General features: G+C 40.0%; 3 protein-coding genes, 1 long non-coding RNA gene and 1 pseudogene across 7 annotated transcripts in view; all 5 read left to right on the plus strand.

Annotated features, from left to right (window-relative positions):
• LOC146468642 (uncharacterized) overlaps positions 1–8,388 on the plus strand; it is a 132,687-nt gene extending 124,299 nt beyond the window's left edge. The window contains exon 2 of the long non-coding RNA XR_014867474.1: positions 7,303–8,388. This is a non-coding gene — a long non-coding RNA (uncharacterized LOC146468642). The remainder of the gene's footprint in view (positions 1–7,302) is intronic.
• LOC146468649 (uncharacterized) lies at positions 1–19,158 on the plus strand. 2 transcript variants are annotated; one of them, XM_085124466.1, is made up of 2 exons: positions 1–1,750; positions 18,839–19,158. In XM_085124466.1, exon 1 carries the CDS (start codon positions 36–38, stop codon positions 699–701), a length of 666 nt encoding a protein of 221 aa, XP_084980592.1. In that variant the 5' UTR covers positions 1–35; the 3' UTR covers positions 702–1,750; positions 18,839–19,158. The 2 variants fall into 2 exon arrangements, with proteins under 2 accessions (XP_084980592.1, XP_084980593.1); XM_085124467.1 differs by lacking the exon at positions 18,839–19,158 and adding an exon at positions 13,933–14,057 and having other exon boundaries at positions 1–1,411.
• Positions 4,996–8,388, plus strand: LOC146468650 (uncharacterized; annotated as a pseudogene). Its single transcript, XR_014867469.1, has 2 exons — positions 4,996–5,782; positions 6,606–8,388. The product of XR_014867469.1 is annotated as an uncharacterized LOC146468650 (transcript).
• Positions 17,625–24,264, plus strand: LOC146468651 (uncharacterized). Its single transcript, XM_085124475.1, has 2 exons — positions 17,625–18,546; positions 23,436–24,264. The coding sequence occupies exon 1, from the start codon at positions 17,670–17,672 to the stop codon at positions 18,288–18,290; it is 621 nt and encodes a 206-aa protein (XP_084980601.1). The 5' UTR covers positions 17,625–17,669; the 3' UTR covers positions 18,291–18,546; positions 23,436–24,264.
• The window catches only part of LOC146468652 (uncharacterized), a 7,085-nt gene continuing 4,890 nt past the window's right edge, over positions 22,455–24,649 (plus strand). Inside the window, exon 1 of one of the 2 annotated variants that reach the window (XM_085124469.1) lies at positions 22,455–23,982. In XM_085124469.1, the coding sequence (XP_084980595.1) occupies positions 22,527–23,180 (654 nt within the window). In that variant the 5' untranslated portion in view covers positions 22,455–22,526 and the 3' untranslated portion in view covers positions 23,181–23,982. The remainder of the gene's footprint in view (positions 23,983–24,649) is intronic. The other variant, XM_085124470.1, reaches the window with a different exon arrangement.

A 24,649-nucleotide genomic window follows, 5' to 3' on the forward strand; every position in this document is an offset into this window, starting at 1 on the left:
CTACTGCATAAATAAGTACATTTTTTATTGGCAACATGGCGTCCAATATCACGAAGGCGAGTGTTTGGGTTGTTTTTATGTTTCTTGTTTCTTCAGCGAGCGCAACTTACTGCACATATAACAGTGATTGCCTCGGAATTTTGGAGACTTGTTGTTCCGATTCTGTCTGCCGGGAAACTTGCCATTATTGCTCGTACGATTCCCAGTGTGGCACTGGCGAATGTTGTGACTCGGGCGACTGCAAGACAAGTTGTTCTACTATCGCCGGAGCAGCTATCGCGGGGATTATTGTCAGTTTAGTGTTTGTGGCGATCGTTGTTTCGATCGTGGCTTGCTGTTGCTGTGCGTGTTGCCCGTGTTACCGTTACCGACACCCGGGAACAGTGATTGTAACAGCACCAGCCAACCAGTCGTTTGCTTCGACAACTACAACCACTATTCAGCACCCGCCACCCGCGGGATACCATCCACCACCACCCGCGGGATATAACCCACCACCACCAGCGGGATATAACATTCCACCCCAAGGATACAATCCACCACCACCACCAGCTTACAACCCAAATCTAGCTGGGGGATACAGTCAGCCTCCTCCTTACTACCCGCCGCCACAAGCTGGTCCCGGATACCCTCCTCCTCCGCAGGCGCAGGGGCAAGTTCCATACCCTCCTCCTCAAGCACCGTATCCAGTCAAGCAGTAACTTGTGTGTGTTGGACATTCCATATTTCTATCCAGAGAATGACACTTGTTTTGTACTTGTTGCAACTGTGCATGCATCATTTTGGTAAGGTTGTAATCACATATTTGCTAGTTTACAATTAGACGGCAGTTTTCTATGGACTGTACTCTTTTAGTATAAATCTACTGCATTCTATCATGAATGCTGTTCTTTTATTGGCTACGCTACTCACTATCTATTCTGTTGTAGATAGTGAGTTGAGTGTGGCATGACCTATGTACATCATTCGATAAAAGCGTGGGCCTGTCTTTGTTAAGTTTTGAGGGACGAGTGGTTTTATACTAAAACAATTAGATTATTCGCTCTCAATTTCTCTGTGTGACATTTGATTCAGGCGTCACTCTCATCAACTACCACATAATAGAAATTTTGAGCTCATAATGTAATAATTATTGTTAAATAGACCATAACATGACGTCATAAAATGTTCAAAACTCAAGTGGAACCACAAGTCACAAGCGAGTGGTTTCACTGCCAAGTAAGAAGTAAGAAGGGTCAATTTAACAAACTTAAGAACACTAATTAAATGGTAGCCATTTTAGAATAAGCTCTATAACTACTGAAGGACAAAAGTGTGATTGAGGAAATGTGTGTCCAAGAAAGTGAGTGCTGTGGTATTGTTAACTGTATCCAAGGGGGGGAGGGGGCGTTTTTGTTTGAAAAAGCGAAAGGTTCAAAGCCAGTGTTCTAGATAGTGTGACTGAACCTTATTTTTTATAATTTTGAAAAAGTAAGCTTAAAAGCGGTTGTTGACTTTTGCCCAAACATGACTTTGTACACAACAACAATACTATACTGTATTTAATGTTTAATGTTTGTAGCCCATGTACAACTTTTGAATTTTTGGTAGCTTAGCAACACAGTTAAACTAAAAGTATGCATGGAACCTACAACAACATTGCAAATGTTTTGTAGTTGATGTACAGCTTTACTTATTTCCAGTAACTTAGCTATATGCAGTTGTAATGAAGTATGCATAGAACCTTTGTTGGGGAGATAAATTAACTTAAGTACCCTTGGTTAAAAAAAAGAGTAAATGACATAAGGTAAGTGTGTAAATTAAATGCAAGTACTGTCCATGTAATTTTTTTGTCATGTATTAAATAATGCCATGAGAGGCTGGAGTGTGTAGTGTTAATTTTGCATCTTAGGTAATAAAATTATCACACATGCAGCTCTTGCGCATTAAAGGGGAAGTATCATGCAAATTTGCTGTCATTTTAAAACCCAAAAATGTTTGTCTGTCAGCAGAAACAAAGAAATAATTGTCAAGTTTGTTGTAAATTATCACCCCAGTGCAATAAGACTGTCGATTAGTGCCTCTGGCCAGAGACAGAGTAGGCCGGTATGGATTGAAACTTGAAAAATGTTAGGCTAATGTTTTTCAAGTTCTCACATTTTTGTTTCCAAAATGCGCTAGAACAGATCACAAGTTGTTCCTTTCAAGAATTGAGTTGATTTCTTTCCTCTCGTCATTCTAGAATTATTTGGCAGCTGATTGAAGGTCCTATTTCATCATTTTTCACAAAAGATATCAAAAACCCCATGATACTTCCCCTTTAAGTAAATATCAAAACCTGCTTTTTCAGTGTTGTTACCCATTTTGGAGTACTCACAAATATATGTTATTGAACTAGCGTGAGGTCTGTATTGGGAAAATTTTGGTCAAGTTCTTTTCTTTTTGCAAGTTTATGGACCGAGCTGAAGGCGAGGTCCATAAACTTGCAAAAAAAAAAAAAAACAGAGAAAAACAAATGAGACCAACATTTTCTCAATACGGACCGAGCAAGCTAGTTCAATAAGGTTTTTATTATAGAGGCTTTCAAGTCTGTGTGAAACTTGTCTATGTTCTTAGTCTGGATAATAAAATTCGTTTGCTCTCACACAACTCTGACATGGCGGTTTGAACAGCTCCTACTTGATAAGCTTAATTTAAAACATTTTTGCTTTGGTTTTGTCAAAATCAGAAACCCTTTACTCCTTTCAAATGGGCGCAAGTGCTCAGGGAGCCAATCAGAATGCTCCTAAAAATTTGGACCGCTCAGGGAGCTAATCAGAATGCTTCTTTTCAGTGTAGAACAGTCCAGCTATATAATAAAGTTTCATAGTGGAGGGCTGTGCCCTGAGCATCAACTCCTTACCCTTGAAATCATGTTCCAACTTTTACTGAAATGAAACCCCTTCAAACAGTCCAGTCCTGAACCTTCCGTTTTCTGTCACGCAACTCACGGCAGTTGTCTCTCACGTGAGTTGCGTGACAAAGAGCGGCTTGACAACCCTTTGACATACCTTCAATTGAAACAACGTCACTTGAAAAGTGTAAGCTGCGAATCATAATACTTAACAGTTTTCTGGCAATAGTTTGATCTATGAGCTTATTTACGCAGGATTTTGTATCAATAATAAGCATGTATGGTTTTGAGGCCTTGAAATTTTCATATTGCTCACGGACAAACAGAAAATACGTCAGGGAATTTTGCATTGTGAGGGAAATTCTTAATCCTAACCCAAACCATAAGGTTGTCAAAAGAGTTTCCTTGTTGGCAAAGGTAATGTCGTTCGAGTCCAAAATGATTTGCAAAGGAGTTAATTTTTGTGGCTTTGTTGCCAAAGGGATTTGTCTTTCGTCTGAGGGTTCTTCCCCGCTGCAGGCCTGGAGATTTCCAGACTTGCCGACTTGCATACCGGCTGGATTTTCGCGACTTTGAGAACGTGGCTGAAATTACCGCGAATTCTGTGCTAGTGCGGAGTCTTGACTCCGTGGAGTGCTGCTGATTCACTGGCTCCTGAAGGACGCCCGTAAAAGTAGGAGGTATCGTTAAAAAACGTACCAAGCTAACCTGAGTATCAGGCCTTCCTAACATGTCCTAGGGGAAGGGGGGGAGGCCCTTCCCCTCCTCTGAAAAGCCTGATACTCAGGCTAGGACCAAGCGGACAGCGCACGATGTGGAAATGGGGTCGGTGTACAAAATTATGTTTAAAATGAATTGAGAAAGGTCAGCGTGTTGAGTCTGCAAGTCTGTAGTCTGCATTTCTCGCACACCGCAGAGAGAATGAAACATCTTGAACCTGAGGAAGTGATCACCCCAAATGAAACTTGACCTATCCCGGGTAGGTTAGGTAACGGTACCGACACATTTAAATAAACCAAATAGAGGGCAATTTACTTAAGCCAATATTTCGAAAAGTACCGCTTGTCTAGATCTTCTTCGGGATCAGAGTCGCAACGAGAAATTTAACGTAAACATAAATGGTCAATTACTGATGCAAATGACAGCGTATACAACGGGTCATTAGATACACGTAGGTGATGGACATGATTTGTTAGTCGTGACTAACGTTCCGGTTCGTCGATTAAGGCCGTCTGGCGACAAAGTTTTCCCTCTCTCTATGAGGCTTTTTCTTAATTCCTATTGGCTTATGACAATTGCGTCCTAAAGTAACCTTAACTTCTTTTAACAAATTCCGTTATATTTATAGCTGATTCGTTCCATTATACTCAGTGATTCATTTCACAAACATGTGACACAAGATGAATAGATCGGTATGCCCTTGAAATCTGTAATTATCTTTTCTTTTTTTTTTTTAACTCTATCGTCTTTGTGTTTATGATTTGAAGTGTATCGCTTTTGCTGTATTAATATTTGATGAATTGTAAATAAAAATTGGTTTGCGATTATTATTATTATTATTATTATTATTATTATTATTATTATTATTATTATTATTATAATTATTATTGTTATAATTATATTATAATTATTATTATTATCGATTTCATCGATGACTGTCGCCTAAACGCTGGCCAAGCATGTGTCCGTTGATTTTCTATGAATTGTTTGTTTTTTCTTTTTTTTTTTGTTGGAATCGGAACTTTTAACTTGTAAATAGTTTGGAATATGTTGATTAAGATGTTGTTTTTTATTATTTTTATTATTATTATGACATTTGTATTTTCTATTGAAAAGTTTGTGCTTCGAAAATTAGTCTCGAAATCGGAATGAATTGTAAATAGGTTTTAATAGTTCTTTTCTCAACTTTTAACTTGTAAATAACAATTTCAGCTGCTTGGTATATTTAATAACGATTATATTTATTATTATTATTATTATTATTATTATTATTATTATTATTATTATTATTATTATTATTATTATTATTAATTTATCCTTATATCTGTAGCACAGTGACCCGGTAACTGAGTTGAAATGCGCAGGAACTGCTGCTGTGGCATTAGAGTGATTAAGATTGATAGTGGCTTGTCTGTGTTCTTTGAAGCGTTCACTTCGAAGCACTTGTTTTAGTTCCTTCTTCGTCACCTTTGCACCTCATCTAAAAGGGCATTAGGACGAATCAGCGACAATATACAGTGAATCTAGCTAGCGCTAGATAATCATAAAGGGCACGCCCTTTATGATTATTGTGGTCTGTGTGTCACTGAGCTGTGACGAGCGCTGAGAAACCTCCGCTGTTAATTAAAAATGAAAGTGGCCGTTCTTGTTCTTTTCGCCAGCTTTCTTGGCTCGGCTACTGCTTGTATTTGGAGTAGTGATTGCCCTGGGTTGCAGAGCTGCTGTAGTGACTACGTCTGTAGATCATACTGTTACGGTTTTTGCCGTTACGACTCGGACTGTAGTGTTGGCGAATGCTGCGATAGTGATGGCTATTGTACAGCTGATTGTGCTTACCTCAGCACTGGTGGAATCGTTGGTGTAATCTCCGGCAGTCTGTTTTTCGTGATCTGCTTTTACTGTGCTTGTTGCCCCTACTACCGCTACCGACACCCGGGGACTGTAATCGTTACAGGGCAGCCACCGTACCAACAGCTTGTGTCGACGACCACATCTACAACCTCACAGCAAATGCAGCATCCACCGCCAGCCGCTTATGGCCAGCCCCCACCGTACTATCCACAGCCACAAGCCGATCCATACCCTCCCCAACAGGCTCAAGCACAGTACCCATACGGTCCAGCAAGTGCCGCGGGACAGCCCGTCAAGCAGTAGGTTGCTGCCACCTGGAAGCGCTATCCGCCATATTTGGTTGAGTACTTTGTGAAGTACGCTCGTTTATGCGCGTGCAAATGTGTCGGGAAGTCTCGCCGACATAGCAGGCACCGCAGCCTGCACACCTGAATCTGTAAACAACGCACGATTTGAGCTCTTTGGGGATAAGGTCTTTCACGCTAAACAAAGAGCCGATTTTGAACGAAGAAAACAGTAGCTTAATATTCAAACTGTTGTCACAAAAAGGCTGAATGGTTCTGCGAATCCGCTTTTGTGCAATAGCAGAGAATTTACCCACGTAAGGTAATTTAACGTAGGAGCACTCTGGGCTGTTGTTGCCATTTTGCCTGTTAAACTGGAAAAACTTGTTGATAGTGGAATTAACAGTCTTGTCGATAATGTGTGCTGGAAAAGAATTTTTGAGTAAATCTGGTTAAGATACTTTGTGTACTTTGTATATATTATTGACTTCACGATACATTTGCACGCGCGCGCATAAACGAGCTCTTAAATATTGATAAGGCCTCTTATTATTAATTTATCCTCATATTTGTAACGCAGTGACCCGGCAACTGAGTTGAAATGCGTAGGAACTGCCGCTGTGATATTGGAGTGATTAAGATTGATAGTGGCTTGTCTGTGTTCGTTGAAGCATTCACTTCGACGCACATGTCGTGTACTTTGCACCTCGTCTGAAAGGGCACTGGGACGAATCGGCGACAATCTAACTAACGTCGAACTTTTTTATCGGGCACGCCCTTTATAATTATTATGGTCTGTGTCTCAGTGAGTTGTGAGCGCTGAAAAACCTCCGCTGTTAATTGAAAATGAAAGTGGCCATTCTTGTTCTTTTCGCCAGCTTTCTTGGCTCAACAACTGCTCAGTGCAGCTCGAGTCTTGATTGCCCCGGGATGCAGCTTTGTTGTGGCGGTGGCTACTGCAGTTCATCCTGTTTAAATTCACTTTGCCTTACCGACTCGGACTGTGGCTATGACGAATGCTGTAGCGATAACAAATGTAGAGATTGTGCTTACCTCACCACTGGTGGCGTCGTTGGTTTAGTCATCGGCAGTCTGTTCGTCGTGATCGTGGTGTCCATCGTGGCTTGCTTTTGCTGTGCTTGTTGTCCCTACTACCGCTACCGACACCCGGGTACTGTAATCGTTACAGGGCAGCCACCGTACCAACAGTTTGTAACGACCACATGTACAACTTCACAGCACATGCAGCATCCGCCGCCAGCCGCTTATGGCCAGCCCCCACCGTACTATCCACAGCCACAAGCCGGCCCATACCCTCCTCCACAGGCTCAAGCACAGTACCCATCCGGTCCAGCAAGTGCCGCGGGACAACCCATCAAGCAGTAGCTTGCTGGCACGTGGAAGCGCTATCCGCCATATTTGCTTGTGTACTTTGTGAAGACCATGACGATGCATCGTTCAAGGTTAAGGTTGCGATTGTAGTTTTCTTTGTTTTGAAACTGATCTTCGTACAGCTTGATAAATTAGCTTTGATATTTTTAAGACCCGTTTAAACATTTGACCAACATTCGTCAGTTCAACAAAAGTTGAACGGATGTTGGGCAAATGTTGGAGAAATGTTGAACGAAGTTTTCAAACGGCTTCAACGCCATTCAACATTTTCGAGAGCAAAGGAGGTGTTAAATCGATGTTGAATGAAAGTTCAAACTAAACCAATTTGATTCAACACCCTTTCAACAAGCTTTCAACCTTTTTTTTTTGTTACACTTTCCACAATGTGGAATGACCTGTTCAAACGACCGCGACATTTGAATCAACAAAATGTTGAACGCATGCTAAGGCAAATGTTAAAATTGTCAGTGGTAAATGGGCCTTTAGCAGTCTTAGTAGCATAGCTATGTAATAAATACATTTTCTCTCAATTTTCACGAAGAGAACTGTGGATGCGAATATGGTTAGTATATTAGATAGACGTTAACTATCATGGCATAATCCGTAGCATAGCTCAACATTCACAACATAGTTGAATATAAAGGTTTCTATGTATACATATTTTTTTATATTCTACATTCAGACGAGTCCAAAGAACCAGTAGAATACTAGCCATTCCTTCCGTCACGGGGCACCCACAAAAGTAGAGAAAAAGATTACGTTCTTCGTTGATGATTTGGTTTTCTTTCGTGTGTAATTTGCATCCAATTTGAGGAACGCAACTGCACTGTCGTCGTGCGCTTAGCTGAGCGGAACCGACCTTTGCTGAACGTATTACATATAAAGACAATGAAATCAGCGGAAAAGCTGATATCCGCTAAGCACGCGGTCACAGTGTTGACGCGTATCTGGCACTCAAGTTGTATGCAAATGCACACAAAGGAAAACCACAAGAAACGAACAACATGATTTTATTTCTCAACTTTTGTCCGTTCCCGGTGCTTCGATCCTCTGTAATGAAAATTACCCCTTTTTTAAATCCAAATTTGAGTAAATTTACATTGGTTTCATTGGTTTGCAATTGCAATGCAAATATTTAAAAGTAACGTATTCTTGCAAAAAAAAAATAGCAGTATTACTGCTGTTTCATTTCAATGTAGTAGAGTTATTATTTAAAAGTAAACAAAATAGCAATTTATAAAAAATAAATAGTTTCAGTGTCTTATTGAACACGACTTCTAAATATTATCCTTACATCAAGTGGGAAGCTCTTGGCCTTTCTTCCTCATTCCTTGATGTGAAGTTCCATTTCTATGCGTGTACAAGTTTCCAAAGTCCCCCCACCCCCACCCCCTCAACCACGGTATTTGAACTAGTTGAAATTCCGGACTCGTGTTAGACCTAAAAGCTGTTCTAATGGTCCGTCGAATTTGACGATTAAATGTAACCCGGAACAATACGAAGTGAACTATTTCATCAAAATTGCTGGAGAACTAACACCCGAAACCGGAAACTATCATAGATTTCCCACTCAATGCGTGGCTATTTTAATTTTGTGCATAGAGTACGGAGTCCGCGTTTTCAATTCACTGGAGGAAAAAATGGATTTACATAAGTGGTAAACATGGTGAAAAACTGCAGTAAATGCCACATTTGCTCAAGTTTGCTCAACTTGATATCGAGGGAAGTGTCATCTGCGGACAATATTTGCTCACCATGGCAATCAAGTCGTAAATGCCGCATTTGTCAGCAACTTTGGCTGCTTTGTAAAACTGGTGTGCAAGTGTGTATGTGGTCAGCATTTGCTTGTGTAGCAAAGATGAGTCCAAATTTGTCAATTTGACTTTTATTTGCTTCCTTGAAAAAATTATGCAAAGTTTCAGCATTGCATGTGATTGCCCTATGTAGCAAATGTGTTCGGGTTGTAAAAACCATTAAATTATCACCATTGTATTTAATAACCACAGAAGCAAATTTAATCAAATTTTTGCTATTGTTAAGGTTTGCTCTTGGTGGCAAATCTGATCAAATTCACAACGTTGAATATGTTTGCTCTGAGCCACAAACATTATCCAATTATCAACAGTCCGCATATTTACCCAGGGTGCTAACTGTGATCAAACTCCCAACACCCGATTGATCTCATGTTATTGCGTATGTTGCCCTAGGCAGTAAAGTTAGGCAAAATCTCGTTATTAGCACAATATTTGCTCCGATTTGCAAACATACTCCAAGAATAAAAAAAAGTGCCGCACACATAATGTTTTCGCCTTTGCAAATGGAAACAAATTATCAAGAGGAACACTTTTTCTCAGGTTAGCAAAACCAAGGATTGCAGGATTAACCAAACAAAAAATTACAAAAAAACGAAAGGGAAACCAAACTTTCATGAAAAAAATATCTGTATATATTTAATCCTCTGCTAATTATTCAATCTCTTTAAAATAGTGACAATGTTTAAAATTGTACAAAATGACTAGATACAAGAATAAGCTAAATGGTGACAAACTGAAAAACGAAACGCAATTTTGCATCACTTCTACAACATACATGTATTTAACTGGAACGCCAGTCCGTGATAAAAGCTCAACTGGACTGTTTACCGTAAAACTCAGTGGTAATCATGGTACCAACAGGAGGATAATCATTGTGATCTTGATGAAACTAAAAATCACGCCTGGTGAAAAATAAGATTCCCCGCTGTTTCTTTTATAGAGTTAGAATTCAGAGTTTCCTCGAATTGGTGATAAATCCCCAGCGACTTCTCCTACCCTTCCACAATTTGTTTTCTGACGGTGCAAATCTGGATTAAACCATGATTACTTCTATGTGACAGTTATTTAACATCAAAGCAAAGAAGCAGTAAGAATCTGGCTATATGCTTGCATTTATATACATTAATAATATTATTATTGTTTAAAAGCTCAACACTCAACAGTACTCGAAGCCAGTTCAGCTGATCTACATTTTCTAACAATATCGGTTGTTCTTTTGATTAAAGTGCACATAACCCCAAATGATTTTTTGCTTAAATAAATCTTTGCACCTGATCATTGAAACGCATTGAGCCTTATCGCGCCTTTTTTCAACCAAATCTTGATTTTTATGGGCTGTAAAAGCCATCATCTGTCCCATGACCGAGCTAGTAGGGGGCATGGGTCTATTCCTTATATGACGTCACAAACTACTCTGCATGCATTTTCAGAAAGAGTTAATACAATGCAAATCAGTTTGTGACGTCACAAACGAGTGGTTTCACTACCAAGAAGGGCCAATTTATCACAACTTAGGAATACTAATTGAAAACGGTAGCCATTTTAGAATAAGCTCTATAACTACTGAAGGACAAAAGTGTGATTGAGAAAATGTGTGTCCAAGAAACCGAGTGCTGTGGTACTGTACACTGTATCGGGGGGGGGGGGGGGATTTGTTTTATTTGAGCTGGCTCTGTCGCTGGTTTCATATAGAACTGCTACACCGTGCTGACGAGTTCCAATAAGAACGAAACAGCTGTCCACGGTTGCAGCCCTGTTTTGTCGGTTTCTGTCGGGTTGTTGTCTCGCAAAGTCAACTCTTTCACGTAGTATCAGCCTTACAGTTTGTGTTACAGTTTATTTTTGGCTGATTAGGTCTCTTATAGATCCTACGTCAATTGACAGCATTATCATTCGCGGTCTTTTGCAGTTTTCACGTCTGCTTTATTTTTTGGGTACGTAGGTCTTTACAGATCCGATATGCTGTGCCTTTTAAGCATGGTTTTGTCCATGCGTCAGGGTCCCAAAGGGGGGGTCCCTGGAGCCCTGAAATTTCTGCTGTGGAGCCCGGAGCCCTGTCATTTTACTGACTGGAGCCCTGATCCTTTTTTGGCTGTGGAGCCCGGAGCCCAAAGATATTTTGCGCGGAGCCCGGAGCCCAGCATTTTCTCTTGAGGTTTGAAATTCATTCTAACACCTGTCATGAAAGAAAACCAGATAAGGCGCCAGCTAATTTCAGACTTCAACCAATTTGCCAGAAGGATGAGCCTTTAATATATTTATCATGACAAAAATAATGAGCAACATCCATTTCACGTGAAATCCAGTTGGATTCCACCGATTCAACGGTCAGTTGCTCTTGAGACTTACTTCGAAAAAGTAAAAAAATAAAGCTTGCAGAAACTCCACTGGTTAAACCTAAAAATAATCTGCCACCCGGCGAGCGACGAGCTCTCAAGGAGCTTATTAACAACAAAGAAATTATTCTCAAAAAAGAAGATAAAGGCACAAAAACCGTCGTTATGAACAGAGAAAACAAAATCAATGAGCCAGAGGGACAGAAACAATTGGATGATAGAAATAACTATCAGCCACTAGACAAACCAATGCTTAGAGACACATCCCAGAGAGTTAAACACCTCATTAATGCCCTTCACCAAGCAGGGTGCATAGATGAAATGACGGTTAAATGGTTTAACCTAACACCAAATCCGCCTCGAATCCCAGTGTTTTATACCCTCACAAAAATTCACAAACCGACATTAGTCGGAAGACCTATCATATCTGGGTGTGATGGCCCAACAGAGCGCTTATCATCATTCATGGACCAACTACTTCAGCCAATAGCACAAATACAGGACTCGTATCTTAAAGATTAACGACACATTTCATAAGGTTTTCCTAGTCTCAATGGATGTCACTAGCCTTTACACGAATATCCCACAGGAGGAAGGAATCACTATAGTATGCAACGCATATGAGAACTTTCATGCCAATAACCCTCCTATAGCTACAAATTTCCTCAGAGAAATGCTCAGCCTTATACTGAAGAAGAGCTCCTTCCAATTTAACGGGAAAGACTATCTCCAAACACACGGAACTGCCATGGGCACTAAAATGGCAGTATCTTTGACCAACATTTTTATGGCATCTATAGAAAAGGAGATCTTAAGGCAAAGCGTTAACAAACCACTAACGTGGAAAAGGTTCATTGACGATGTATTTTGCTTGTGGGATACAAACAAAGAAGAAATAGAACATTTCATTGAGCAAGCAAATTCGTACCACGCTACCATAAATTAAGTTTACCGCTGAAGTCTCACAATAATATCAGAAACAACATTCTTGGATACAACAGTCTATAAGGGAGAGGGATTCGAGAAAGAATCGATTCTCGACGTGTACACACATTACAAACCTACTGAAACATTTCAGTACACCAACTACAACAGTTGCCGCCCAGCAGGGGTCAAAAAAGGCTTCGTTAAACGAGAAGCTCTTAGACTTCTGAGGACAAACTCTTCTAAAGTAGTGTCTAAAGGAAAACATTAAAAACTTTAAAACACGCCTGGCATCGAGAGGTTATCCTAGTAACCTGGTGGACAAAACCCTCTCCGAAGTTAACTTCGCAGAAAGAAAGAACGCTCTTACACAAAAACAGAAAGCACATAAGAAAATTCTATCCTTCGTGACACAATTTCAACCATCACTGCCATGTTTGAAAAATGTTCTAATGGACAAATGGCATGATTTAATACAAAACCAGCCACTACTAAGAGAGATATACAAGGAACCTCCCTTAATCTCTTATAGAAAAGGGAAATCGCTTAAAGACATGCTTGTTAAAGCAAAACTATAAAGGCTTTTATCAACACAATGGGCACACAGCGGGAGTCGTGCAGGTCTGTCAACCCCATTTAAACGTGTTAAATAAGCTGCGAAGGTTTAAAAAATTGATCGGAATTGCTGACTCTTTTATTTGCGTATTTGATTTAGCGTTAAAAATAGAATTTTTACATATCAAGATTGTAGACCAGAGTGGAGCCCGGAGCCCTAACGCAGATGATGTGGAGCCCTAGAGCCCTGAAATTTTTGCCTTGGAGCCCTGGAGCTCTGCATTTTTAAGGCCGGAGCCCTGGAGCCCTAAACCCCTTTGTGACCCTGATGCGTTTCAATGTTAAGATGGTTTTGTCCATCTACATTCAGTTGACATTGCGAGACAGGAATTCGATGCTTTGTCTGCTTTCTCCCTGAGGCACGTGATGTGGCAATGCGTGATTCGGGGAGCGGGCAGGTTCAAAGTACGAGACTTGATAGGACATGGGTTTTGTTGCATTTTATTTGAGCTGACTCTGTCCCTGGTTTCATATAGAACTGCTACACCGTGCTGACGAGTTCCAATAAGAACGAAACAGCTGTCCGCGGTTGCAGACATGTTTTGTCGGTTTCTGTCGGGTTGTTGTCTCGCAAAGTCAATTCTTTCACGTAGTATCAGCCTTGCAGTTTGTGTTACAGTTTATTTTTGGCTGATTAGGTCTCTTATAGATCCTACGTCAACTGACAGCATTATCGTTCGCGGTCCTTTGCAGTTTTCACGTCTACTTTATTTCTTGGGGCCGTAGGTCTTTACAGATCCGATATGCTGTGCCTTTTAAGCATGGTTTTGTCCATGCGTTTCAATGTTAAGATGGTTTCGTCCATCTACTTTCAGTTGACTTTGCAAGACAGGAATTCGATGCTTTGACTGCTTTCTCCCTGAGGCACGTGATGTGGCAACGCGTGATTCGGGGGGCGGGCAGGTTCAAAGTACGAGACTTGATAGGACATGGGTTTTGTTGCATTTTATTTGAGCTGGCTCTGTCCCTGGTTTCATATAGAACTGCTACACCGTGCTGACGAGTTCCAATAAGAACGAAACAGCTGTCCACGGTTGCAGCCCTGTTTTGTCGGTTTCTGTCGGGTTGTTGTCTCGCAAAGTCAACTCTTTCACGTAGTATCAGCCTTGCAGCTTGTGTTTAAGGTTCAAAGCCAGTATTCTAGATAGTGTGAGTGAACCTTATTGTTTATTTTGAATAAGTTTAAGCTTAAAAGCGGTTGCTGACTTTTGGTAAAAACTTGGTAGGACCTTGTATACAACAACAATATACTGGATATTAAAACACATTTCAAGCCTACTGAAACCCTTCAATGCACGCATTTTCCCTCTAGCCACCCACCAGGAGTCAAAAAAAGGTTTGTCAAGGGCGAAGCCCTAGGACTCCTACCAACAAACTCCTCAAAAACAACATTTGAGGATAATATTAAAAAATTTAAATCACGACTCCTTGCAAGAGGCTACCCAAATGATCTGATTGAAAAAATTTTATCACATGTCAAATTTACAGAAAGGTCATCGGCATTGAAGCAAAAAGACAACACCCCCAAACAAATATTGCCTTTTGCAACACAATATCAACCATCAGTGCCCAACCTCAAACATTTTGAGCAACAGGAATCTGTAAACAAATCTACAGGAATCTGTAAACAATAAAGATGTTGAAAAGTACCTTGATCTGTTTCTTGAGTGCTCTCACACTAACGCAGACGGGGAAAACGAAAGTAAGGGTAAAACACACATTACAAAAGAACAAACAAGAAAAAAAGTGCAATGAGCGCAGAAAAAAGTCTTTAACACAAACCTCTTCTCTAAAAGAGGGCGATGAAAAGTTTATCAAAAACCTCTCCAAAAACGTCTTGTCAGACGCCGAGATCAAATTGCTGTCTAAGGATAAAATTTATACCAACACCCGTGGTCACAAAAATTAACATCCGACGCCAACTCTTGCGGGATTTCAAACATTTTGCAAGGCGAATGCGTCTCAGATACATCTACCACGGACAAAATAAACCAATTGATCCCTTCTATGTAAAATCAAACTGGGATCTACCAGTTCAACCATCAGTTACACTAGAAACCTATCTATCTTGAATAGGTCAAACAACAAATTACGGGGATAAAAATAGCCAAGCCAAAGCAAAACTTGTCACGCAAAGAACGTCAAGTGTTAAACGCTATCAAACGTCGCAGCGATCTAAATTAAAAAAAAAAAAAAAACGGACAAAGGAAGCACACACAAGTCCAAATCAATGACTTAAATCATTACAGGCGTCTTAACAATCCCATGGTCACACAGACACCAATAAAAGTGTCTCGCTTGTTCTCAGAACCACACCATGGCAACTACCCGGGGGGGGGGGGGGGGTACTCCCTTATACGGGCTATATAGGTATGTGCGGCGCCAAAGGGTATGGTTATTCGGCTGTTTTGGTCATAAATAGGGTATCGCTTTTAGCCATTTTGCCGCCATTTTGGTAATAAATAGGGTATAGATTTTTGCACTCTAGTCCTGGGTTCGATTTTTTGAGAAGAAGCTACTTCAGGTCATAAGTAGGGTAGGGAAAATTGCAGCAATTTTTTTTGGAGTACCCCCCCGGGGGGCAACTACGTAGACGACATGACTAGAAAATGGCTTCGGCAAACATCAAATCCGCCACGAACACCAGAATTCTACACCCGTACAAAGACTGATACACAAACCTACTTTGGTAGGTACCAGGCTGTGACGGGCCTACAGAAAGAATATCATTTGTTGACACATTACTTCAGCCTATTTCTAAAACACAAGTGTCTTTAAAGACACTGAGACTTTATCAATTTTATTAAAAAAAAACCGAACTCAACAAGAATACATTCCTTGTATCAATGGACGTTAAGAATACATTCCTTGTATCAATGGACGTTACAAGCCTATTTACAAATATACCACACAAGGAGGGCATAGCTTCAGTGTGCAAGGCATACGATAATTTTCACAGCAACAACCCTCCCATTGAGACCCACCTCATACCTGAGAGAAATGCTAGCACTCATTCTCAAAGAAAATACTTTCCAAGTCAATGGAAAGAACTACCTCCAAATCCATGGTACAGACATGGGCACAAAAATGGCCGTTGCTATTGCAAACATTTTTATGGCCGACATTGAAACACATATTGTTAGCTAAAGCGTTGTAAAACCTACAGTTTGGAAACGTTACATTGACGATATTTTTGCTTTGTGAGACACTGGTAAACACGACATAGAACGGTTCATTGAACAAGCAAACTCATCCATCATCCAACAATCAAAGTTTACGGCTGAAATCTCAAATGCTGAGACTACATTTCTGGATACAGTTGCATACAAAGACAATCGATTCCATCATCATTCCATACTGGATATTAAAACACATTTCAAGCCTACTGAAACCTTTTAATGCACGCATTTTATCCTCTAGCCACCCACCAGGAGTCAAAAAAGGATTTGTCAAGGGCGAAGCCCTAGGACGCCTACCAACAAACTCCTCAAAAACCACATTTGAGGATAATATTAAAAAATTTAAATCACGACTCCTTGCAAGAGGCTACCCAAATGGTCTGATTGAAAAAACTTTATCAGATGTCAAATTTACAGAAAGGTCATCGGCATTGAAGCAAAAAGACAACACCCTCAAACGAATATTGCCTTTTGCAACACAACATCAGTCAACCATCAGTGCCCAACCTCAAACATGTTTTAATGGGAAAATGGCACTTAATACAAAACCAGCCGCTTTCCTACGACAAATCTTCAAAGAGCCACCATCAATTTCCTTTAAAAAAGGAAAATATCTAAATGACATGCTTGTCAGAGCAAAAATTAAAGAGGTTACACATCAAAAATGTTTCCATTATTAGAAGTCGTGCAGGCCTGTCTCCAACGGTACCGACATAATTAAATAAACCAAATTGATTGCGGGACTGACACTACGGTAAAGGGCAATTTACTTGAGCCAATATTTCGGAAAGTGCCGCTAATCTTCTTTGGGGTTAGAGTTACAATGAGTAAATTTAAAAATTTAACGTAAACATAAATGGTTAATTATTAACTGATATAAATGACAGCGTATACAACTGTTCATAAGATACATGTAGGTGATGGACATGATTGGTTTATAGTCGTGACTAACATTCTTTGGGTCGGTTAAGGCCGTCTGGCTACAAAGTTTTCCCTCTCTCTGGGAGGTAGGCCTCTCTCCATTTTCGCCGGGCCGGGAGCCGTTGTTGTTAAGTTTTTAATTCATAGATTCTCAAGGCCTTATCATGTAAATTTATCTTTTTCAGCTGTTATTGGAAACGTTTGTTTCTGGAATGAATGAAAATCTTCTTCATTATCATCATTATCATCATCATCATCATCATCATCATCATCATCATCATCATCATCATCATCTTCATCATCATCATTATTATAATGGCAGTAAAACCTTCTGGATCCCCAGATATCCTAAACAAAGATTGGGCGGCCAGCCGTAGCCAATCAATGCAACGACCAAAGTCCTTACAATTAAAAATACATTATTATTATTATTATTATTATTATTATCATTATTATTATTATTATTAATATTATTATTATTATTATTATTATTATTATTATTATTATTATTATTATTATTATTATTATTATTATTATTGTTATTATTATTAATTTATCCTCATATCTGTAACGCGGTGACCCGGCAAAAAAATGAACTGCTGCTGTGACATGAGAGTGATTAAGATTGTTGGTGGTTTGTCTGTGTTCGTTGAAGCGTTTATAACGTCGGATCACATGTTCAGATTCTTCTTCGTGTACTTTGCACCTCGTCTCAAAGGGCGAGGTCTGCTGCATAACTGAGGACATTTCTTATTGGCAATATGGCGTCCAATATCAGGAAGGAGAGTGTTTGGGTTGTTTTTCTGTTTGTTGTTTCCTCGGCGAGCGCAACTTACTGCACATATAACAGTGATTGCCACGGAGTTTCGGAGAAATGTTGTTCCAATTCTGTCTGCCGAGAAACTTGTCATTATTGCTCGTACGATTCTCAGTGTGGCACTGGCGAATGTTGTGACTCGGGCGACTGCAAGAGTTGTTCTGCTACCGGCGAAGGAGCTACCGCGGGGGTTAGTGTCAGTTTAGTGTTTGTGGCGATCGTTGTTTCGATCGTGGCTTGCTGTTACTGTTCGTGTTGCCCGTATTACCGTTACCGACACCCGGGAACAGTGATTGTAACAGCACCTCCTGCCAACCAGACGATTGTTTCGACAAGTACAACGACGGCCACTATTCAGCAACCGCCACCCGCGGGATATAACATTCCACCTCAAGGATACAATCCACCACCACCACCAGCTTACAACCCAACTCCAGCTGGGGGATACAGTCAGCCTCCTCCTTACTACCCGCCGCCACAGGCTGGTCCTGGATATTCTCCTCCTCAGGCTCAGGGACAAGCTCCATACCCTCCTCCTCAAGCACCGTATCCAGTCAAGCAGTAACTCATGTGTGTGTTAAACATTCCATATTTCCATCCTGAGAATGACACTAGTTTTGTACTTGTTCCAACTATGCACTTTTGGTAAGGTAGTAATCACATATTTGCTAATTAACAATTAGACGGCAGTTTTCTTTGGTCTGTACTCTTTTAGTATAAATCTACTAGCATTCTATCACGAATGCTGTTCACTTATTGGCTATGCTACCTACTATCTATTCTGTTGTATTCGGGGGAGCTTTTGTTTGAAAAACTGAAAGGTTCAAAGCCAGTGTTCTTAATAGTATACAACAGCCTCATATACAACAGCAATACTATACAGTATGTAATGTTTGTAGCCCATGCACAGCTTTTAAATTTTCAGTAGCTTAGCGACACAGTTAAACTAAAAGTATGCATAGAACCCACAACAACATTGCAAATGTTTTGTAGTTGATGTACAGCTTTATTTGTTTCCAGTAACTTAGCCATATGCAGTTGTAATAAAGTATGCATAGAACCTTTGTTGGAGAGATAAATTAACTTAATAAGTACCCTTAGTTAAAAAAAAAGATGACGTAAAGTCAATGTGTGAATTAAATGCAAGTACTGTCCATGTACATCTTTTTTTGTCATGTATTAAATCTGTTCACAGTTTGTTTTATAATGCTATCAGAGCCTGGAGTGTGTAGTGCATTGTAGGTAATAAAATGACCACACATGTGCAGTCCTTGTGCATTAAGTAAATATTAAAAGTTGTTTTTTCAGTGTTGTTACCCATTTTGGAGTACGCACAAATATTTGTTATTGAACTAGCATGAGGTCTGTATTAGGAAAAATTGGTCAAGTTTTTTTTCTAAGTTTATGGACCGAGCTGAACGCGACTCCATAAACTTGCAAAAAAAAAAGGAGACAAACATTTTCCCAATACAGGCCAAGAAAGCTAGTGCAATAAGGTTTATAATTATTATTTTGGCTTTCTTATTGTTGCTTTCAAGTCTGTGTGAAACTCGTTTATGTTCTTAGTCTGGATAATAAAATTCGTTCCTCTCGTAAAACTCCGACATGGCAGTTTAAACACCTCCAACTTCTTAAGCTTAATTTAAAACATTTTTGCTTTGGTTTTGTCAAAATCAGAAACACTTTGCTCCTTTTAAATGGACGCAAGTGGTCTATATAGGAGAATTCGGACTGCTCAGGGAGCCAATCAGAATGCTTCTGAAAATTCGGACTGCTCAGAGAGCCAATCAGAATGCTCCTTTTCAGTGCAGACCAGTTCATCTATATAATAAAGTTTGATAGTGGAGGGCTGTGCCCTGACGACCAACTCCTTACCCTTAAAATCATGTTTCAACTTTTACTGAAATGGAACCCCTTTGAACAGTCCATTCCTGGACCTTCCGCTTTCTGTCACGCAACTCACGGCAGTTGTTTCTCACGTGAGTTGCGTGACAAAGAGCGAAGGGGCTAGGACTGGGCAACTCTTTGACCTACTCTCAATTGAAAAAACCTTGTCAATTGAAAAGTATAAACTGCGAATGATAATACTCAACAGTTTTCTGGCAAGAATTTGATCTATGAGCTTATTTATTCAGGATTTTCTTTGAAAAAATAAGCATGTACGGTTTTAAGGCCTTGAAATTTTCAGATTGCTCACGGAAATTCTAAATCCTAACCCTTGCAAAAGAGTTTCATTGTTGGCAAAGGAAATGTCGTTCGAGTCCAGAATGATTTGTAAAGGAGTTAAGTTTTGTGGCTTTGTTGCCAAAGCGATTTGTTTTTCGTCTGGGGGACTTGGAGGTTTCCAGGCTTGCCGACTAACTTGTATACCGGCCGGATTTTCGCGACTTTGACACGTGACTGAAATTACCGCGAATTCTGCGCTAGTGTTCTTGACTCCATGGAGTGCTGCTGATTCACTTGCTCCTGAAGGGCGCCTGTAAAAGTAGGGAGTATCTTTAAAGCGTACCAAGCTAACCTGAGTATCAGGCCCTCCTAAAATGTCGAAGGGGGAAGGTGGGAGGCCCCTCCTCCACCCTCCGAAAAGCCTGATACTAGGGCTAGTACCCAGCGGACAGCGCACGATGTGGAAATGGCGGAGGTTGCACAATATTATGTTTAAAATGAATTGGGAAAGGCCAGCGTGTCGAGTCTGCTCGTCTGTGGTCTGCATTTGTTGCACACCGCTTCCCAATTGCTGAGAGAATGAAAGATCAAATAGAAGAAAGATCCTCCCAGTTATACTAGGCAAATTTTAAAAGCAGCTTTAGTTGCGTAGTAACTGCGAGGATCTTTCTCCTATTTGATCTTTCATGTAATATATCAAACACGAGGAAGAGTGTTTCATCCCCGGGGGGGGGGGCACTTGACCCATGTTTGGGTGTAGGGGTGCCGCTGGGGGTTTGAAACCCTGACCCTGTTTAGGACGAAAATAACCTTAAATACCTACCCTGTGTAGGACAATGTCCTCAATTTAAGACCCTATTTAGGACAGAGGACACATCTAGCTCTTGTGTTACACAAGTGTTTATTGGTGATAGTAATAACATTTAAAGGCCCAGTGTCACTTACCGGACGTGATGTTCCACGCATTGAAAGGCGAATACCAATTACAACAGATAAAATAATACACTTCCTAGAAGTGATGGTGAAAAATACCAAAATTTCGCATTAACAGCGGTTAACCTTAAGTGGAAACTCAATTGACGTGAAGCATTGTTCACTAAAATAAATGCAGACTAACGTCTCTTATTTCGGATTGCCAAATACTCGACGACAGATTTGCAATCATACCCTGTCTAGGACGGGTCCGGGACAGACTCGCTTGAAATTATATACCCTGTTCAGGACAGAGGGGCCAAAAACCATACCCTATCCAGCGGCACGTCCCCGTATAGCCCATATAGGGGAGTACCCCCCCCCCCCCGGGTTTCATCAGATATCCAAACACTGAGAAAACGAGGCGCAGCCGAGTTTTTTTAAACGACTTCGAGGTGTTTGGATATCTGATGAAACACGCTTTCGAGTGTTTGATATGGCTTCTCAAATGATCAATAATTCTTGGAGAAATTCAAGGCTAAAGTTGGCAAAATTTTATGGTAATTAGGATCACATATCCAAACCACGGTCACGGTAGTGGTTTTGTTTGTTTTTTCTTCATGAATCATTAATGAGTTGAGAATGAAACATCTCGACCCTGAGGACGTAATCACCCTAAATGAAATTTGACCTATCCCGGGTAGGTAGGTAGGTAGGTAGGTAGGTAGGTAACGGTACGCGGTACCGACATAATTAAATAAACCAAATTGATCGCGGGGCTGACACTACAGTAAAGGGCAATTTATTAGAGCCAATATTTCGAAAAGTGCCGCTAGTCTTCTTCGGGGTCAGAGTTACAATGAGTAAATTTAAAAATTTAACGTAAACAGAAATGATTTAAAATAATTAACTATTGTAAACGACAGCGTATACAACTGTTCATTAAATACATGTGGGTGATGGACATGATTGGTTTATAGTCGTGACTAACATTCTTTAGGTAGGTTAAGGCCGTTTGGCGACAAAGTTTTCCCTCTCTCTTGGAGGTAGGCCTTTCTCCATTTTCGCCGGGCCTAGAGCTGTTGTTGTTAAGTTTTTAATTCATAGATTCTTAAGGCCTTATCATGTAAATTTATCTTTTTCAGCTGTTATTGGAAACGTTTGTTTTTGGAATGAATGAAAATCTTCTTCATTATCATCATCATCATCATCATCATCATCATCATTATTATAATGGCAGTAAAAACCTCTGGATGCCCAGATATCCTAAACAATGATTGGGCGGCCAGCCGTAGCCAATCAATGCAACGACCAAAATCCTTACAATTAAAAATACATTATTATTATTATTATTATTATTATTATTATTATTATTATTATTATTATTATTATTATTATTATTATTTTTATTATTATTATTGTTGTTGTTGTTGTTGTTGTTGTTGTTATTATTATTGTTATTATTATTATTATTATTATTATTATTATTATTATTATTATTATTATTATTATTAATTTATCCTCATATCTGTAACGCAGTGACCCGGCAACAAATGAACTGCTGCTGTGACATAAGAGTGATTAAGATTGTTGGTGGTTTGTCTGTGTTCGTTGAAGCGTTTATAACGTCGGATCACATGTTCAGATTCTTCTTCGTGTACTTTGCACCTCGTCTCAAAGGGCGAGGTCTGCTGCATAACTGAGGACATTTTTTATTGGCAATATGGCGTCCAATATCAGGAAGGAGAGTGTTTGGGTTGTTTTTCTGTTTTTTGTTTCCTCGGCGAGCGCAACTTACTGCACATATAACAGTGATTGCCACGGAGTTTCGGAGAAATGTTGTTCCAATTCTGTCTGCCGAGAAACTTGTTATTATTGCTCGTACGATTCTCAGTGTGGCACTGGCGAATGTTGTGACTCGGGCGACTGCAAGAGTTGTTCTGCTACTGGCAGTGGAGCTACCGCGGGGGTTAGTGTCAGTTTAGTGTTTGTGGCGATCGTTGTTTCGATCGTGGCTTGCTGTTGCTGTTCGTGTTGCCCGTATTACCGTCACCGACACCCAGCAACAGTGATTGTAACAGCACCTCCTGCCAACCAGACGATTGTTGCGACAAGTACAACAACGGCCACTATTCAGCAACCGCCACCCGCGGGATATAACCTTCCACCTCAAGGATACAATCCACCACCACCACCAGCTCACAACCCAACTCCAGCAGGGGGATACAGTCAGCCTCCTCCTTACTACCCGCCGCCACAGGCTGGTCCTGGATATCCTCCTCCTCAGGCTCAGGGGCAAGCTTCATACCCTCCTCCTCAGGCTCAGGGGCAAGCTCCATACCCTCCTCCTCAAGCACCGTATCCAGTCAAGCAGTAACTTGTGTGTGTTGAACATTCCACATTTCCATCCAGAGAATGACACTAGTTTTGTACTTGTTCCAACTATGCACTTTTGGTAAGATTGTTATCGCATATTTGCTAATTAACAATTAGACGGCAGTTTTCTATGGTCTGTACTCTTTTAGTATAAATCTACTAGCATTCTATCATGAATGCTGTTCTCTTATTGGCTATGCCACCCACTATCTATTCTGGTGTATTCGGGGGAGTTTTTTGTTTGAAAAAGCGAAAGGTTCAAAGCCAGTGTTCTAGATAGTGTGAGTGAACCTTATTGTTTATTTTGAATAAGTAAGCTTAAAAGCGGTTGCTAGCTTTTGCTACAAATAGGACCTTATATACAACAGCAATACTATACTGTATTTAATGTTTGTAGCCCATGTACAGCTTTTAAATTTTCAGTAGCTTAGCGACACAGTTAAACTAAAAGTATGCATGGAACCCGCAACAACATTGTAAATGTTTTATAGTTGATGTACAGCTTTATTTGTTTCCAGTAACTTAGCTATATGCAGTTGTAATGAAGTATGCATAGAACCTTTGTTGGGGAGATAAATTAACTTAAGTACCCTTAGTTAAAAAAAGATGACGTAAAGTCAATGTGTAAATTAAATACAAGTACTGTCCATGTACATGTTTTTTGTTATGTATTCAATCTGTTCACAGTTTCTATTATAATAACGCCAGAGCCTGTAGTGTTAATTTTGCATCGTAGGTAATAAAATTACCACACATGTGCAGCTCTTGTGCATTAAGTAAATATCATAAGTTGTTTTTTCAGGGTTGTTACCCATTTTGGAGTGTGCACAAATATAATATGTTATTGAACTAGCATAAGGTCTCTATTGGGAAAATATTGGTAGAGATCTTTTGTTTACTGCAAGTTCAGCTTGGTTCAAAAACTTGCAAAACAACAAATGAGACCAATATTTTCCCAATACAGACCGAGTAAACTAGTGCAATAAGGTTTTTATTATTTTGGCTTTCTTATTGTTGCTTTCAAGTCTGTGTGAAACTCGTTTATGTTCTTAGTCTGGATAATAAAATTCGTTCCTCTCGTAAAACTCCGACATGGCAGTTTGAACAGCTCCTACTTCTTAAGCTTAATTTAAAACATTTTTGCTTTGGTTTTGTCAAAATCAGAAACACTTTGCTCCTTTTAAATGGACGCAAGTGGTTTATATAGGAGAATTCGGACTGCTCAGGGAGCCAATCAGAATGCTTCTTAAAATTCGGACTGCTCAGAGAGCCAATCAGAATGCTCCTTTTCAGTGCAGATCAGTTCATCTATATAATAAAGTTTGATAGTGGAGGGCTGTGCCCTGAGGATCAACTCATTACCCTTAAAATCATGTTTCAATTAGGCATACTCGATCAGAGAAACTATAGTTTTTGTCAGCAAGGATTCCCGTCTTTCGAAGTGTATCTTATAACATTGTACCTTTCACA

The sequence above is a fragment of the Pavona decussata genome, unplaced genomic scaffold (assembly GCF_977016875.1).
Source record: "Pavona decussata unplaced genomic scaffold, jaPavDecu1.1 SCAFFOLD_130, whole genome shotgun sequence".
NCBI lineage: Eukaryota > Metazoa > Cnidaria > Anthozoa > Scleractinia > Agariciidae > Pavona > Pavona decussata.

What these genes read in the sequence shown, in the direction of transcription:
- LOC146468649 (XM_085124466.1), top strand. Translation starts at nt 36, where the DNA reads ATGGCGTCCAATATCACGAAGGCGAGTGTTTGGGTTGTTTTTATGTTT.
- LOC146468651 (XM_085124475.1), top strand. Translation starts at nt 17,670, where the DNA reads ATGGCGTCCAATATCAGGAAGGAGAGTGTTTGGGTTGTTTTTCTGTTT.